The sequence below is a fragment of the Stegostoma tigrinum genome, chromosome 1 (assembly GCF_030684315.1).
Source record: "Stegostoma tigrinum isolate sSteTig4 chromosome 1, sSteTig4.hap1, whole genome shotgun sequence".
Lineage (NCBI taxonomy): Eukaryota > Metazoa > Chordata > Chondrichthyes > Orectolobiformes > Stegostomatidae > Stegostoma > Stegostoma tigrinum.
Genome location: NC_081354.1, coordinates 157,834,853 through 157,852,378, shown reverse-complemented (window position 1 = coordinate 157,852,378; position 17,526 = coordinate 157,834,853). Strand labels below are relative to the sequence as shown.

General features: G+C 42.6%; 1 protein-coding gene across 1 annotated transcript in view; it reads right to left on the bottom strand.

Moving 5' to 3' along the window:
* LOC125456064 (RNA-binding E3 ubiquitin-protein ligase MEX3C) overlaps positions 1 to 16,642 on the bottom strand; it is a 45,217-nt gene extending 28,575 nt beyond the window's left edge. The window contains exon 1 of the mRNA XM_048538733.2: positions 15,935 to 16,642. Coding sequence (XP_048394690.2) covers positions 15,935 to 16,463 — 529 coding nt within the window. The 5' untranslated portion in view covers positions 16,464 to 16,642. The remainder of the gene's footprint in view (positions 1 to 15,934) is intronic.
* Positions 16,643 to 17,526: the final 884 nt, after the last annotated feature.

Genomic DNA, 17,526 nt, shown 5'->3' with positions numbered 1-17,526 from the left:
TCATCAAGTCAAATCTTGGGAATGCAGTTACTCAAAACGTTACATCTGACAATAAATATATAAATGTATCTGGTTACAAAGCAGTGAAGTGTTGTATCATGTCGCCACTCTGGTGCCATCTTAAAACACAAAAATAAACCGCAACAGAATATAAAGGCAGAAGAATGATGGAATAAAGAAAATGTATAACTTTATAGTCCTTCTTGTTAAGTGCTCTGTCATGGACCACAAGCCCAGTGACTAGTAGTGAAGGGCAAGGTTCACGAAGGCACTTTAAACTACTTTGTGTAGGACTAGGCAGCACTGCTGGTCACCAAGCTCACATTGGGTGATGAAATGGGATGGAGGGTTCAGACAAACGGTTCAGTTTGAGGTTCATCAGAAGGGTACAAATTAGCAATAAAGCGATAGATAAGAGTCAAGTATCTGCTTTCTTCCTGTGAAAGTGAGGCAGAGCACAAAGCAGAAGGTTTTGCTGCATACCCAAATAAGTGTCTTCATGAATGTCCCTCATGATAGAAAACCTGCGATCTACATGGGACTCTTTACCTGCAAGGTGGCTGATTCAAGTACCCTCTGAAATGGTCTTACAACGAGCGGCTTGTTGTTATCAATCGCTACAAAGTCTCAAAGAAATGGAACCAGACAGACCACCCGGCAGTGGGAGGGAACTGTCCCATGAGTCCTCAATATTGACTGTGGGCCCCAAAAGGTCTCATGGCTTCAGATTAAATATTACATGGAAGCCTCCGGATGACCACAGACTATCTGCCCTTGGAAGAATCAATACTCCATGTTCAACAACACTGAGGAAGCAGCGAGGGGGGAGGCAAGGGGGAAAAATGCACTAGGTAGGAGATTTCAATGTCTGTCACCAACAGTGGCACTACGGATTGAACTGGTTGGGTCCTAAAAGCAAGCAGCTGCTAGACTGGGTCTGCAGCAGAGGGTGAGGGAACCAAAAGGGCAAAGACATGCATGACCTCAACATAGGTTAGTCAGGTAAGCAGACCTTGGTGGCTGTTCTAAATCTAATAGGACAAAAATAAACAAAGGATTTATTGCTCGTCACATGCTTTGTAACATCAAGATTCAGTCAATTGCTTGACATTCTCTGGGAGTATACACATTACATTGGCAAGGGATCCAGTGACATGGCAGAATAATTCCGATCAGCTCATCACAAAGTCATTCAGACATAGGAAAATGTGTAGCTTTATTATGTGTCAAGGCTTGAGAGAAAAAAAGAAATTAACCAATGGCACAAAATCAAATGAAATTACGAGAGTTCTATTTATTGCAGAAAGTAGGTTAGACTGAGGACATGAGAAAATTGCATCTTCACACCTCATGTTGCAGAGGCTTCTAAATTTGTTTCTCAATTAATTTACATATTTAGCCAACATACGTGGTTAAGAAAAGTTCAAAGGATAAACCTAACATTCAATGCCATTTGTTCACCATTTCATAGGTATGAGATTCATTTACGTGACGAAAGAGAGACTGGAGCAGCTATTTACTGTTCATTCCTAGTTTCCCTAGAGCGGGTGATGATCCACCTTGAACCACTGCAGTCCATTTGGTGAAGGTATAGTCACAATAACATTGGGAAGAGTGCTCCAGAACGTTGACTCAACAATGCTAAAGGAACACTGACATTTCCAAATCAGGTCAGAGCGTGGTTTTGAGGGGAACTTGCGAGCAGTAGGAAAGTGGCCTGCTAAGACATAGAACATAACAGCACAGTACAGGCCCTTTGGCCCTTGATGTTGTACCGACCTGTCATACCGATCTCAAGCCCATCTAACCTACACTATTCCATGTACGTCCATGTGCTTGTCCAATGACGACTTAAATGTACCTGAAGTTGGCGAATCTACTACCGTTGCAGGCAAAGCGTTCCATTCCCTTACTTCTGAGTAAAGAAACTACCTCTGACATCTGTCCTATATCTTTCACCCCTCAATTTAAAGCTATGCCCCCTCGTGCTCGCCGTCACCATCCTAGGAAAAAAGGCTCTCCCTATCCACCCTATCTAACCCTCTGATTATTTTATATGTTTCAATTAAGTCACCTCGCAACCTTCTTCTCTCTAATGAAAACAGCTTCAAGTCCCTCAGCCTTTCCTCATAAGACCTTCCCTCCACACCAGGCAACATCCTAGTAAATCTCCTCTGCACCCTTTCCAAAGCTTCCACATCCTTCTTATACTGCAGTGACCAGAACCTTACGCAATACTCCAAGTGCGGCCACACCAGAGTTTTGTACAGCTTCACCATAACCTCTTGGTTCCGGAACTCGAATTGTCTATTAATAAGAGCTAATTGAGAGTTTTTCAGAGCCCAACTCAGAAGGCCAGATTTCTATACCTAGAACAGACAAGGAGTAAAAGAGATGTGCTTTTTCACCAATCAACAATAGTTTCTCAGTAACTATTATTTCAGAATGAAGATTTTATTCCAGATGTTATTACAAATAATTCCACAAGCTATTGGGCTGAGATTTGAACGGGTCTCCCCACAGCAATAACCTAGGCCTCTGGACTAGCCATATACACAACAGTAAAGACCAGATAAGATGCTGTGAATTTTAAAAATAAACTTGCCCCATCTCCCAAGAACCTGTGCATCCACATGGCACACATCAGGAGGGTGATGGAATACTGTCCAGTTGTCTGGATAAATGTGACACCAATGAGAGGTTTGACACCATACAGGCCAAATTAGCCAGGTGACTGGCACTCCAAATCATTATTTACTTCCTCCACCGAGTGCGGCAGCAATGTATGCCAGCTACAAGATGCACTTCAGCAACTCATCACGGCTCCTTCAAAAACACATGGAGGACAAAGGCTGTAAATTTCCCCCCCAACTCATACATCATCTTGGCGTGGAAATACACTATTACAGGCACAGTTCCACCATTCAGCCCACTGAACCAGCTGGCCAAGGTCTTGTCGTACTGAGATAACCTTCTTCACTGCCTAGTACACCACCAATTTTGGTGGTAATCTGCAAAATTACTAACCATACCTCCCATCTGATGAAATCTTAACAATTTAAAGCAATCCACTGGCATTTTAATACCTACTTTCTGATGCTACTTTTAAATCATTCAAGCTATAGTAGCTACTGGGAAACTTTATAAAGAAATTATGAATCATGCTGTGATGGGACCACATTTATATGTAGGTCAGACTAGGCAAGGGTAGATTGATTTTATTTTGTTAAATTACTTAAGTATATTAGCTGGATGCTTTCAGTGGCTGCTTTTACAAATACTAAGCAAAACACATCAAGTTCTGCAACTACAGTAGTATTTAAACACATTCTCAAAATAAATCCTGCAACCAATAAATTTGTATACCACGCCTACCTACATGCTATTTTTTTAATGTTAGTGGCTAAATTACATTTGTATAACCAATACTTATCAACCCTAGAATGGTTAGTCGATTTCCTGAATGTCATTACAGTCGCAACACCAGCCATGTAAAACATTATGCATTATTGTAATGTCACACCATAGTCCCAGAGGACCACATGGTTGCACTCATTACGAACAGATAACTGGTAAGTGGAGAGCTCAAGAAGGCAGAATTGTTGAACCTACACCCACATACTCTCAAGAAGCCTGGTATAGTCCAGGACAAAGCAGCCTGCTTGATTGTCACCACATCCACAAGGATCCATTCCCTCCACCACTGACAGTAGCAGCATATTCAAGATGGCAAGAGAGTGGGATGCTCTGGCCTGAGCTTGTCGGCTCCTTTTCTACTTTTCCCCTATTGTTTTCAATTTCCTCATGCCTTTTTCCTCAGTAGTCACCAAGCCTGGAGTGAAGCAGGTTTGGCAGCCAGCAGGCCTGGAGCGAAGGTGGTTATTGGTTGGGAATGGGTGGGAGCCTGGTTAGACCACATGTACGCCCTTATAGAAAGGTTGTACTGTCCATCTTTTTAGCTTTATTTCATAGTACAAGTTAGAAAATATGTATACCTGAGGTGTAACTTTTTCTTTTCTATTTTTGTACCAAAGATTAGTACCTAGGCATTTTGTACCCAAAATGGAGCTGTGTTGGCAATGTGTACACTTTTTCACTGCACTCCTGTTCTTTCGTAAAGTGAGTACATGCAACAATAAACCTAATTCGGTAGTGTGCTATCCTACAAGATGCAATGCAGAAATTCAAGGATCCGTAGACAGTGCCTTAAACCTACAATTTCTTCCATCTGGAAAGACAAGGACACTAGATACATGGGAACACCACCAGCTGCAAATCTGCCTCCAATTTCACTCACCAATCTGACTCAATTATAAATCACTGTTCCTTCACTGTTGCTGGGTCTAAATCCTGGAATTGCCTCCCTAGTGGCACTGTAGGTCAACTTACTGCATGCAGACTGCAGCAGTTCAAGGGCAACTAGGGAACATGAAATACCGGCTGGTCAGCAACACCCATGCCCCACAAGTGAACAGACACGGTAAACTCAGTAGGTGCAGAAACTGAACTGTGCTGTTGGCGTCACTGCAACCTCAAACAAAATGCACAAAAAAAGGGTTAAGAAACAGAAAGAAAGAAATAGCACTATTTGCTTTGATAAACAATAAAATCTGATTTCTTATGTAGACTCATGGGTTATAAAACCAGAAATTGAGTAATTTTGTTACTATTCCTCACAGATAATAGACAACTGCTGCTGGTTGCTCATTTGCAATTATTTTTATTCATCTCCTTGAAAAATTCAAATTTGATTGTACGGATAAGACAATTAAGGATAGATAGAAAACTGGAAACACACAGGTCAGGCAATATTTTGAGGAAAAAGTCAATTTAGTAGATAATTCATTTAATAGATTTAATGAGACATTTATCTGTGACAAACTACAGATCATTAATCAGATCAATTTGAAAGAAACTTGAATATCAAAGTGGCAGAAGCAACATTTAAGCAATAACTGTTGCAAACAATAAACTAATGGTCACTTATAAAAGACCATAACAGTGGGATTATCAACACACGTGTTGCACCACAACATCCAGGTTTCAGCATAAACTAGATCAGTGAGGGCTGGTAATCCTCCAAGGCAGTGCTGGTCACTATTGAAAGGGCCATCAATTGAAACATTTAAGTTGGCCAAAAGGACAGAGTTCAAAAAGAACAAAATAAAAAGTCAAATAAAAGTATTCAGAGATCAGAGTCTCAGCAGCAAATGGTATAGCTGTCAAAGCTGTAATAAAGAAATGCGAGTGAGAATTTGACTAAATTGTCAAATTGAGCTATGTTGATTTCCCAGTAAGCCCAGAGGAGATAGGAATCAGGCTTGGACCAGTTGGACAAACCATACGCAGACATCAGAAACAATAACTTGAAAATTAATATTGTCTATGTCAAGCTTTAGTTATTGAATAGGTTCAGTCTTGCTAAAACACATCTATGTATAACAATTAATAGATTCAACAAGGTACAACAGCAACATAAAACTCAATGCTGCTGACTGAACTACACAATACAATTCAGTTTTACAGGGATCCAAACCGCAAGTTCCAGTCAGTCAATCTCTTTCAATGAGAAACAGTACATTCAGGTTAACTTGCTTAAACATAGAAAAATTCTCTGAACTATCCAAACATTTTCTATATTTGTTTTGCTTCCTCTATCAAGTAATATCCATAATGGTAATAGTGTAATTCTCCCTATTGCTCCCAAGAGGGGGCAAGTACAGAAAAAATGAAAACAGTTTACTAAACCAACGGATGATAAACCACAAGAATGCTGTTTAACTGATTCACAAAGAGCACAATTCCGGCACCTGATCGAGGGAGGTATATGACAAGCAAGGGTTCCAGAACATGGTCAACACTGTAAACCAAAACAGTAAGTCAGGAATCAAGCATAACAATACATTTTAGGGAATAAAAGGACGAACACATCACTTGTCAGCTAGAACTGACTGTTCACACAGAAAAGGATGAGGCAACCATGGCTGAAAAGGGAAGTCAGGGACAGCAGAAAAAATAAAGCATACAACGTGAAGATTAGTGGAAAGCCAAAGGATTAGGAAGCCCAGGAAAACCAACCAGAAGCCTATAAAAATCAAGACGGCATGAAGATGAAATGAGGGTGAGCTAACCAGTAATATAAAAGACTGCAAGGAGTTCTTTCAGATATAAATAGAGGCACCAGATTGGACATTGGACTGCTGGAAAATGAGACTGGAATAGTAGTAATGGGGGGGAACAGAGATTTCTGAAGTAGAGGATCTGAACAGGTACTCTGCATCATTCTTCATAGTGAATGACACCAACAGCATATCAGAACTTCAAGCAAGTCCAGGAGCACAGTTAAGTGTAATGGCCATCACTAAGATGTCAGAGAAGCAGAAAGTCCTGAAGACGGATAAGTTATCTTGACCAGAAGGACTACATCCCAGGATTGTGGAGGAGATTGTGCAGGCATTGACACTGATCTTTCAGGAATTACTAGAGTCAGTGATAGCACTAGGGCTCAGTGATCAGCACTGCTACCCAACAGTTCCAGGGACCCAGGTTCCATTCCACTCTTGAGTAACTCTGTGTGGAGTCTGCATATTCTCCCAGAATCTGTATGGGTTTCCTCCAGGTGCTTTGGTTTCCTCCCACAGTTCAAAAGATGTGCAAGTTAGGTGGCTCGGCCAAGCTAATTAGCCCACAGTATCCAGCGATATGCAGGCTAGATGGATTAGTCATCAGAAACGTAGGGTGGGTCTGGGTGGGATATTCTTTGGGGGGCCAGTGTGGACTCGATGGGCGAAATGGCCTGCCTCCACATAGTGTCCCTACAATGATCCTAGGGAGGGTCCCAAAGGACTGGAAAAATGATAATGAAACACTTCTCTTTAAAATACAGGGAGGCAGAAGACAGGAAATTATAAACCAGTTAACCTGACCACAGTCATTGGTAAGATTTTACAGTCCATTGTTATTGGGATGAGATTGTGAATTGCAAGTGCACGGTAAAACAGGGTTGAGTCCGTGTGGCTTCAGCAAGAGGAGCTATGCCTGACAAAATCTGTTAGAATTCCTTGAGGAGATAATAACAAGTTTGACAAAGCAGAGTTAGTGGTCATGATCTATTTGGATTTCCAGATCTTTGACACTATGTTGCATCCGAGTTTGCTAAATTAGACAAGGATTCATGTTTACGGCTAAGATACGATGGACAAAGTCAAGACAGCAGCCAGTTACTGGTAGAGTTATGTAATATTGGGACTACAACTATTCACGTTAAACATTAATGATCTGGATGAAGGAACTGGGGGCATTGTTGCAGATGACAAAAAGATAGGTGGAGGTACAGATGGTGTTGAGGCAGGGAGGTTGCAGGATGACTGACAGGCTAGGGGATTGTACAAAGTTGCAGATGGAAACGCAATATAGGAAAATGTGAGGTTATGCACTTTGGTGAGAAGTGTGCCTGAGTGAAGAGATGAACCTTTAAAACTAAGATGAGGAGATTTGCTTCAGTGGGTGGTGCTGCTGCAGAACTCATTGCCATGGAAGGCTGGGGAGGCCTTCTCATTGAAGATCCTTTAGGTACGTTAATTTGTAAAAGAAATCAAAAGGTTATGGGGAGGAGGCAGGAGAATGGGATTGAGAATAGTATCAGCCACAATCAAATGGCAAAGCAGACTTGATGGACCAAATGCCTAATTCTGCTCTTAAGTCTTACAGTCATTGAACTAGAGGACTTCATCGCGTAGAACCTACATGGCTATGCCAATATTGATTGCAGTCTTATTCCCATTAAGCAATGCACTAAAGCAGTTGCTTAAAAATGATTCATATGCCAGATTCCTACCAGAGACAGGTCCTTAATGATGGGCTTCTTCCACTGAAGACAGTTTGCTAATGAAGATACATATAAATACTTCATCCATCCTAATGGACTGGTAGACACTAAGGATAATAGCAATGCATCCAAAAAATTCAGTCGATAAATTATACAGTTTAAAGGGTGAACTGCTATTCCCCAAAAACAATGAACTAGAAAGCTAACATTGATCATATTTTAAAACACTTTTACCAACCATTGCTCCAAATTAAAATCTCAGTCCAGACATGGGCAATCAAGAGGCTAAAGCGCAACCGCCAATGCCCTCAACTCAAAAATCATATTTGACAGACATATGGCAACAAGCTGAACAACTTTTGTTTATACAGCACAGCTGGTGTTGAAAAACATCCCAAGTTTCTTTCTAAAACTTAGAGTAGGTACGGAGGAGAACCCCTTCAGTGGCTGAAGTCGTTACCAGACAAAGACAGATATCTATGCATTACCAGAGACCAACTGTTGCAGAAATATCAAGCCACTACTTTAGCACAATTCCTTCAACTGCTCTGTCAATGATCTTTCTTAAAACAGTAGGGTAAGGCAGACATAGAATATTTGATAATTTAGCTCCAGTTACAGTTCTGGATAAATGTGCAGACCTGCATGGTGTACAACAGCTTAAGACATCATACTGTCCTTAAATGTATGAAAATATCCCAAGGCACTTCAGATGCAAATAAACAAAATCTGGAACCATATTGAAAGACAGCGATGGATTATCAAAGGTTTAGTACAGGGAGGTGGATTTTAAGGTGTAGGAACAGGAGTCAGCCATTCAGCCCATACCCCTATTCAGATAGATTAAAGCTGATCATTTTCCTCAATGCCACTTGTCAAATGTTGTTACTCCCCAGAAATCAGTTGCTTTCTGTCTTGAACATCCCCCAGGGTAGATAATTCTGAAGATTCATTACCCTTCAAGTTTTAAAACAACCTATCCCTTGTGCTGAGATTTGCCCAGCGGTTTTAGACTTAGCAGTCAGGGGAAACATCTTAACTACAGCAACCTGTTACATCCTGCAAGAGTTTACCGTTAAACTCCATTTCCAGATCCTAAGCATTCAGAACTTCCCTTTGAATTTCAAATGCTGCTCAAGTGAGAATCCAAGATGCTTGGTGTCTGGATACAGCTTTGCTGTTATTAGCTATTGGAAGGGAATAATGGATTACAATCTTGAGCTAGCTTTCTTTAAGCATAACTTGATTTGCAAATAATCACCCATCACAGTTAGATACATCTGTTTTTACGAGCAGTCCTGACAACTCATTTTTAAGACACAGTTCCATGTTGTGGCAATGGCAAGTTGGGTTCTCCCAAAATGCAAACAGCAGATTCAACTACCGACATCCTCCATTCCCCATGCATACTAGATACTGGGGGAGATTACCGTAACAAGTTTCAATGATATTGTCCCTTTGTTCTTTCAGACTTTCAACAAAAATTAAGCAACTGCAAAAGATAATCCCACCATTGCAGGTATGAATCTAGGCCTCCATTGTGCTTGTTTCACAGCAAGTAGTTTTCGTCAACCTGCACAGGTATGTCATGACACCCCTCCGAGGCGTAATGGGACTCGAACATGGACATACCCACTGAGTGATATGGATATTACCAGAGAACCCTCCTCCCATGGCAAGCATACAACTTCTTTACAGGAAGGATGTGGAAGGATTGGAAAAGGTGCAGAGGAGATGTACCAGGATGTTACCTGGTCTGGAGTGCAGACCCTATGAAGAAAGGTTGAGGGACTTGGGTCTGTTCTCATTGGAGAGAAGGAGGCTAAGAGGGGATTTAATAGAGACATACAAGGTGATCTGAGGATTAGATAGGGTGGAGAGTGAGAGTCTTTTTCCGAGGATGATGACTTCAGCTTGTGCGAGGGGGCATAGCTACAAATTGAGGGGTGATAGATTTAAGACAGATGTCAGAGGCAGGTTCTTTACTCAGAGTGGTAAGGGCATGGAATGCCCTGCCTGCCAGTGTAGTTAACTCAGCCACATTAGGGGTATTTAAAACAGTCCTTGGATAAGCATATGGATAATGATGGGACAGTTTAGGGGGAGGGGCTTAGATTAGTTCACAGGGCGGCGCAACATCGAGGGCCTGTTCTGCGCCTTATTGTTCTATGTTCTTAGATGAAGGGGGTAAAATCTGTGTACAAGCCCTCAGGCTCGAAACAACTGCAGCAAGATCAGCACACCTAATCCCTTTGGAAAGCCGCACTTCCCAACTTCTCACTATTTAAAAATGTTCTGCATCTGTTTTTGCTTTAGAAATGAAAGAAGCTCACATTTTGTAGCCTATGCTCTGAACCTACCCAAGTTCTTCTGAAGCCTCAACTTAGGTTCCCATCCAACTTGGCATCACAAAATTTAGAAATATTTTTCAGTGGTCCCCATATCCAAACTATTTATATAGATTGCGGAGAGCTGTGAACATAGCACTGATCTTTGGTACCCCAAATAGTAACAGACTGCCATCCTGAAAGTGATCCAATTATTCCGATTCAGATAGGCAGAATAGCAACGCGTTGGTTTCAATTTGTTCTGTGCAGATTACAAACTTGCAACTCATTCAATAACCCTCAGCCGACAGTATGAAAGTTACTAATCCACTTTATTCACATAGGGAAAGACAATGTTATAGATTACAGTTCCCTCCACTTCAAGTACTAAACTCCCCATTTTGCCCTATATATTTTACAGAACATACCCAATTGTTAATTAATGGAATTACTTGTTCCGTAATTATTTTCAAGCTGAGAAGATAAGGCATCTGCAGAAAGTACAGTTTATAATTTCAATTTCACCCTTTACATGATACTTGACATCTCAACTCCAAGCCAATTAAGCAAGCTGTTATCCGGCAACAACCAGCATTCTATATCCATGGTAGTATTGAGAGTGCTACAGAATCTGCACAGGTATAAATATTTAACACTTTCTAAGATAAAATGGAGAGCAACATGAATTTGCTCCAACATAATCTGAATTGTTCAGTTCTATACCCAAGTCCTACATACCAACAGCAAGGATTTGAAAAGGAAATCTCATCCTTTTCTTGTTAATTACTCAAAAATTTGTGTCTTCACCTGGAGAGTTATTTCACCATGACTTTCAACAACATTACCACCGAATTCTCTACCATCGATACACTGGGATTGTGTTACCCTTGTCCTTTTAGATGGTAGTGGTCACGGGTGTTGAAAGGTGATGTTTACAGAGACTTGGCAAACTTCTGTAGCACATCTTGTAGATGCTATACACCCCTACTACTAAACTTTGAATTGGTCTGAGTGAATGTTTGTGGGTATAGTGCCAATCAAGCAGATTGCTTTGTCCTTCATCTGTCATCACCAGACATATTTCCATCCCCTCCCTTGACAACTTCTGCAAAAACTGTTCCTCCGGGATACCCAGGTCCACTCCTCCTTCAATCCCCCCCCCACCATATCCATAAGACATCTTCCCCTTTAATTGCAGAAGGTGCAACACTTGCCTGTTGACTTTCTCCCTTCAGCACCGAGGGTATAAAAACATCGTCTAGGTGAAGCAGTACTGTACATGTGCTTCCCTCAATCTGGTCTACTGCATTTGCTGCTCAAAATGTGGTCTTCTCTAGATTGGGGCTGGGCGGGGGGGGGGGGGGGGGGGGGGGGGGGGAGGAGAAAAGCGTAGACTGGGTGACTGTTCGCAGAACACCTAGTTTCGTCTGCAAAAAAGACTGTTTCCAGTTGCCTGCCATTTCAGCAAACCACTGTTCCCTGGTCATCACTGGTGTCCCAGGTTTGCTGCTGTACTCCAGTGAAGCCCAGTGCAAGCTAGAAATTTTTTTCAAAAATTCATCTGTGGGGTGTGACCGTTGCCGGCTGGCCAGCATTTCTTGCTCATCCCTAGTCATCCTCGAGAAGGTGGTGGTGAGCTGCTTTTTTGAAGGTCTACAGTCCTCCTGCTATGGGTCGACTCACAATGCTATTAGGGAGGGAATTCCAGGATTTTGATCCAGCGACAGTAAATATTTCCAAGTCAGGATGGTGAGTGACTTGGGAGGCGATGGTGTTCCCATATATCTGCTGCCCTTGTCCTTCTAGATGTAAGAGGCTGTGGGTTTGGAAGACGCTGTGTAAGGACCTTGAGTGAATTTTTGCAGTGTACCTTGTAGATAGTACATACTATACTGCTACAAAGCATCAGCAGTGGAGTGAGTGAATGCTTGTAGACGTAGTGCCAATCAAACAGTCAAGCTTGAGTATCAGAGATAATGGATTCTCCAGCATCTGCAGGTCCCAAGATAAAGTGTGAAGCTGGATGAACACAGCAGGCCAAGCAGCATCTCAGGAGCACAAATAGCTTTTGTGCTCCTGAGATGCTGCTTGGCCTGCTGTGTTCATCCAGCTTCACACTTTGTTATCAAGCTTGAGTATGGTTGGGGCTGCACTCATCCAGGCAAGTGGGGAGTATTCCATCACACTCTTGACTTGTGCTTTGTAGATGGTGAACAGGCTTTGAGGAGTCAGGTAGTGAGTTACTCGCCTCAGTATTTGCAGTACTTCATTTTCCACTTGAACTTAACAGCCCGCGGACTCAAAATGGAGTTCAACAATTTTAAGGCTTGAAGCACCTTCTTTCGTGTCCTTACTACAACATCCTACACCCCATGTCTGCACACATGGCCTGCCATTACACCCTACGCATTGTTAGCCACTAATAGCACCCATTAGTCCCCCATTCATTCTCCTCGACTGACCATTATCCACTCCTTTGTTCAACTGTTCTTCTCTCCCTCTGGACTATCTCCTCCTATTGTTTACCCTTTACTCAGTCCCTTACAGCCTACCTTCTACATAAAAGAAGCAACTTTTTTCTAAGTATGACCAGTTCTTCAGGAAGGTCACTGGACTGGAAACATTAATTCTTAATTTCTCACCACAGGCGCTGCCAAGACTGCTGAGCTTTTCAGGCAATGTGACTTTGTTATCCTTGTCAAAGTCAAGCCTCTTGAATGTTGTTGGAGCTGCACTCATCCATTCATTATACTTCTGACTAGTGCCTTCTAGACGGAGGACAGGCTTTGGGAAGTCAGGTGCTGGAGTTAGTTGCGGCAGGATTGCAAGGCTTTAACCTGCTCTTGTAGTCAGTATTTGAATGGATGGTCCAGTCGAGTTTCTGGTCTTCAATCACCCATACTTTGGGCTCTATATGGAAGGAAGGTCATTGATGAAGAATCTAAAAGTGGCTGAGCCAGGGGCACAACCATGAATTACTGGGGTTCTTGTGGTGCAGGGATGCTGTCCCTACCTCCGAGCTAGGAGGCCCGAGTTTAAGTCCCATCTGTTCCAGAGAGATGCAATAATATCTCTGAACAGGTAGAAGATATTAGAAGCTTGTGAGGAACTCCAGCAGAGATGTTACGGCACTGATATGACTAACCTCCAACAATGGCAACCCTCCTCCTTTTGGCCAGGTATGACTTGAAGTATAAAAGTTTTCCCTTGATCCCCTCTAATTCCTGTTTTGCTGGGACTGCCACACTATCACAAAGGTGGCTTTATGTCAACTTTGTTGCATGTGACATGATGCAACCAAATAATGGGTTTAAACGAGTAGTAGCATACCAGGGACAGGAATTCAAAAATCAAGGTTCACTCACCAGCACAATACTGATGGAGGGCTGCATTGGTATTGTCATATTTCTACATGTTGTTGGGACGTTCTCAGATAAATGCATGTGATCCCACGTCACTGCTACACAAACATGCAGGGGTCACATCCTAGTGCCCTAGCAAATTATTCTCTCTCAATCAGCATCACTAAAAAACAAGGCTAATTTGTCATTATCATACCACTTTCTATGGAAACTTGGCATGGTCAAACTGACCAGCACATATCATGCAGCGGCCACACAAAGTAATTAATTGACTGTAAAGCCTCCCGAGATGGATATGAAAAGGCACTATAACAACGCCAACAAGCTTTCAAAAATTAAATCAGAACACGAGACTTAAATACACTCCATTTATATTTATAAGCAGCTCCTTATAAGGGAGTTAATCAGATTGAGAGACTGTAACTGAGCAAAAGACTGTGACCTCCCAAATTAGGATAATTCTTAATATCTCTGACAAACAACATTTCCACATTCAATGACATGAGTTTCTATTGAAATGGAAACTTTGAACTTTGTTGCAAACTTAAGCTGCAATCTTTCAAGTTTCACACTGATCTGTTAGGCTACTTCTATGCACAAGTGGAACATGAGTGGGAATGCAACATTGGATGAGGAAATACAGGGTCACTGTGTTGCAAAGGATTACTAACTACAAAAGGACTTAATTCATGCGTTTCTACAAATACAAAAGATGTGTAAGATTTTTTTAAAGAAGCCCAGAAACCACATCTGAAATGGCAAATCTATGTTTGAAAGAACAAAACATTGAATTGCATGAAAAAAGGTGCACCTAAAAGTGGATTTTGTTCTTGATCTGAGAAAGAAAATCTGTATCCCTAAACTTACCCTGCAAAATATTGGGTTTTGAGCACTTTTTGGTAAAGTTTTAAATTTAAATCATTCCCTATTGAGAACGCTTGTGGTATGTACTGCACTCTGCTGAACTGACCTTCATGAAGAGTCATACTAGACTCGAAACTTTAATTTTGCTTCTCTCCATAGATGTTGCCAGACTTGCAGAATTTCTCCATCACTGTTTTTCAGGTTTCCAGCACCTGTTGTGCTTCTGTCCTGTATGATTCTATGACTCTATACACATCGAAATCGAGATGGTTTGGCAAGATCATGATTGTGGGGTACTGGAATTAGGGACGACAGCAGGTATTGATGAGTTTTATATATTGAACGATTCAAAGCAGACATGCAAATTGCTCTCTATACCTATCAGTCTCATGTGGCCTGAAGACAGCAAATGTAATTAACAGTTGATAAAGTTTGGATACAACAAGGAGCTTAATATACATTGAGGCAATCAAATCCTAATTGTGAAAATAATTGCTTTACACATTTTGACTGGTCAGGATACAGGAAACTCAGTAATATTCTGAGGCACTTGCTCTTTTTTAAGCAAAAATGAATTTTGAACAACTTAAAAATAGATAACATGGCTTTAACAAATTAGTCAGAGGTTAGCACCAAAAAAATGCACACCAGATGTGTTTTCAATTCAGGGAACGATTTCAAGTTAAAATTTTGCTCTCAACATCTGATACTTTACAGTCTAAGTGTCAGGGCACAGATTTTCTTTCTGATATTGAGGATAGACCTACTGGCATATATACTTTTGTTATTTTACAACAAAGTGTTTCTTATCAAACCAGTGCAAACAAAAGCAGGTTACACAAATACTTACAAAGCCTCGCACCTCAAAATTTTATGACCAGTTAACATTTTCAAATTCAAAGACACATTGGAATTTATATTAACACTTTTACTTGGCAGGGATCTTTTTCATGATCACTGCATCTTTGGCATAACTTCTATTATGTTCGACCCAATTTATGGATACAGAAAATGTATACACAACATCTTTGGATGTTTGCTTGGCTATTCATCTGGGCAATTTTCAGAGCAATAATGCGGTCAGAAAAATGACAAAACAACAAAAGCCAGGTACTATTTAGTTAAAAAAAAATAGAGTAGGAGATCTAAACCTACGTAGGAGTGAACCTTACTTAAAGAATGCATACAACTCAAAAAGAATGCTCAAAAATTTACATGTCACTATTGAGAATTTAAAACTGCTTGCTCGTGTACACACGAGAAAAAGAGGAATAAAAAGAAGCCTGAAACGGGAACTCGGTGAGATAATGCAAAGATGGGTGGAGACGACAGTCAAGGAAACAAAGAGCGAAGGCATGGTAGGCGGAGAAGACAAAATAAGATGGGGAAAAGAGAGAAATGCAGTGATAAAGATGATAAGGTTAGAGATATGGAAGGAAATAAAAACACTGAATGGGAACGGGAAACGTTGGATAAGAGACAGAATGGAGCACAGATAAAGATGGAGAGGTGCAGGAGCTAGCTCAGGGAGCTCGAGTTGCTCCTTTACTCACCTTGCCTGCCCACGATCTCGGCGACATGCTCGGAGCTAGGCACCGGCACACACTCGGTCATGTTAACGCTCTTCTTTCGCGGTTGTTGTTGCTGGAGCTGGATCTGTTCGGCCTCGAACAGAGCCAGGACAGAAGAAACCAGGGGCAGACCACCTCCTCCTGTTGCTACTACTGCTGTGGTGCCAGGAGCGGTGGTCGGGCAAGGACATGGGGCCGGGACTGCTCCTTGCTGACTCCCGCTCACCGGGCCCTGCAGGAGGAGGGGTGGCCCGGGCACGGCCAGCGGCTCGAGCCCGGGCCCAGCAGCGGGGGAAGGAGGAGGCGATGAGGAAGCATCCGACTCCAGGTTCCGGAGGTGCTGAGCTAGTGACACCGGTGGTGGAGGAGGAGGAGGAGGAGGCGGTGGCGGCGGCAACGACAGCGAGGGCTCGTCCAGGCCGAAAACGGTGAGTTGCTCCATGGCGATGTGGAGAGGCCCAGCCTCGCCGTCGTCCCGCTCCATGTCTGTAAACACTGCACTACTCGGCATTGTTATAATGTTAACAGGGCAAGACTAACATTAAATATTTGTTCCTCATTAAATAATAAAGATTTTTGATTTTTTTTACGCCGTTTTTAAAAAAAATAATTTTCTTTCTACAAAAGCGCCAGCGCCCCTGGATTTTTTTTTGTTTCTTTTGTTCTTTCAGTCCATCGTCGAAAAGAGTGAGGCCGCGCCCATTATTGCCGGGCGGCCGAATTCGATTGGCTCAGCCCCATCGAAAACCCGCCCCTCACTGCCCGCACGCGGGATCCGAATGGATACGTGCGTGCAGAATCGATCCCCACCCCGTCCGTCAGCCCAGTCAGGTTCGTCCCTGCCCGCGCCCATCCAGATTGACCCGCGATCTAAGCAGGCCCATTGGCAAATTGAACCGTCACTTATAAATTGATCACGCCCCTTGCCATCCCACGTGATCTCCTTCCCCACCCTCTCACAACGGTTGGCTAGGCAGGCTTGTGCCTCATCATGGTTTCCGCCCAGTCTCTGCCACGTGGTCTCCGGTACCGCTGAATCGATTGGCCGGGACCATTGTCCCTCACGCATTGACCCCGCCTCCCCACACGTGTCTCCTCCGCCCCGCACGCCCCTTCGGAGCAAGTACCCCGCTAGAGGGGTAAGACGGTGCTGTCTTATTTCTTGGGAAGTTAAAGAGCGTGGTTGTAGTAGTGGTGTGTGACGTTCATAAGTTCCCGGTTAATGTTAGACCGCAGGGAGAAGAGAGAATCACTTGGGATCCGATGATCCCCTGGGCTGCTGATTTAGCTCGTTACGAGACTAGGACCTGGAGACATGTGACCGCGAGCACCCGTCCTATCAACACAGGGTAGGCCGTGGGATGAGCTTGAGAAGTCATCGAGATGGTTTATACACCCAGTCGTTGCAGAGTTGGGAGCATCTTTGCTGCTGAATGCCCCGAATTTCATCTTTACACTTCAATAGCATGTTACGAATGTGAGACACACTCAAATTCTGCTCTGGGATGACAACTGGGGTTCAACATTACATTAACAAAAATGGAAAGAACTGGGGCTGCTGTAAATCAGGATCA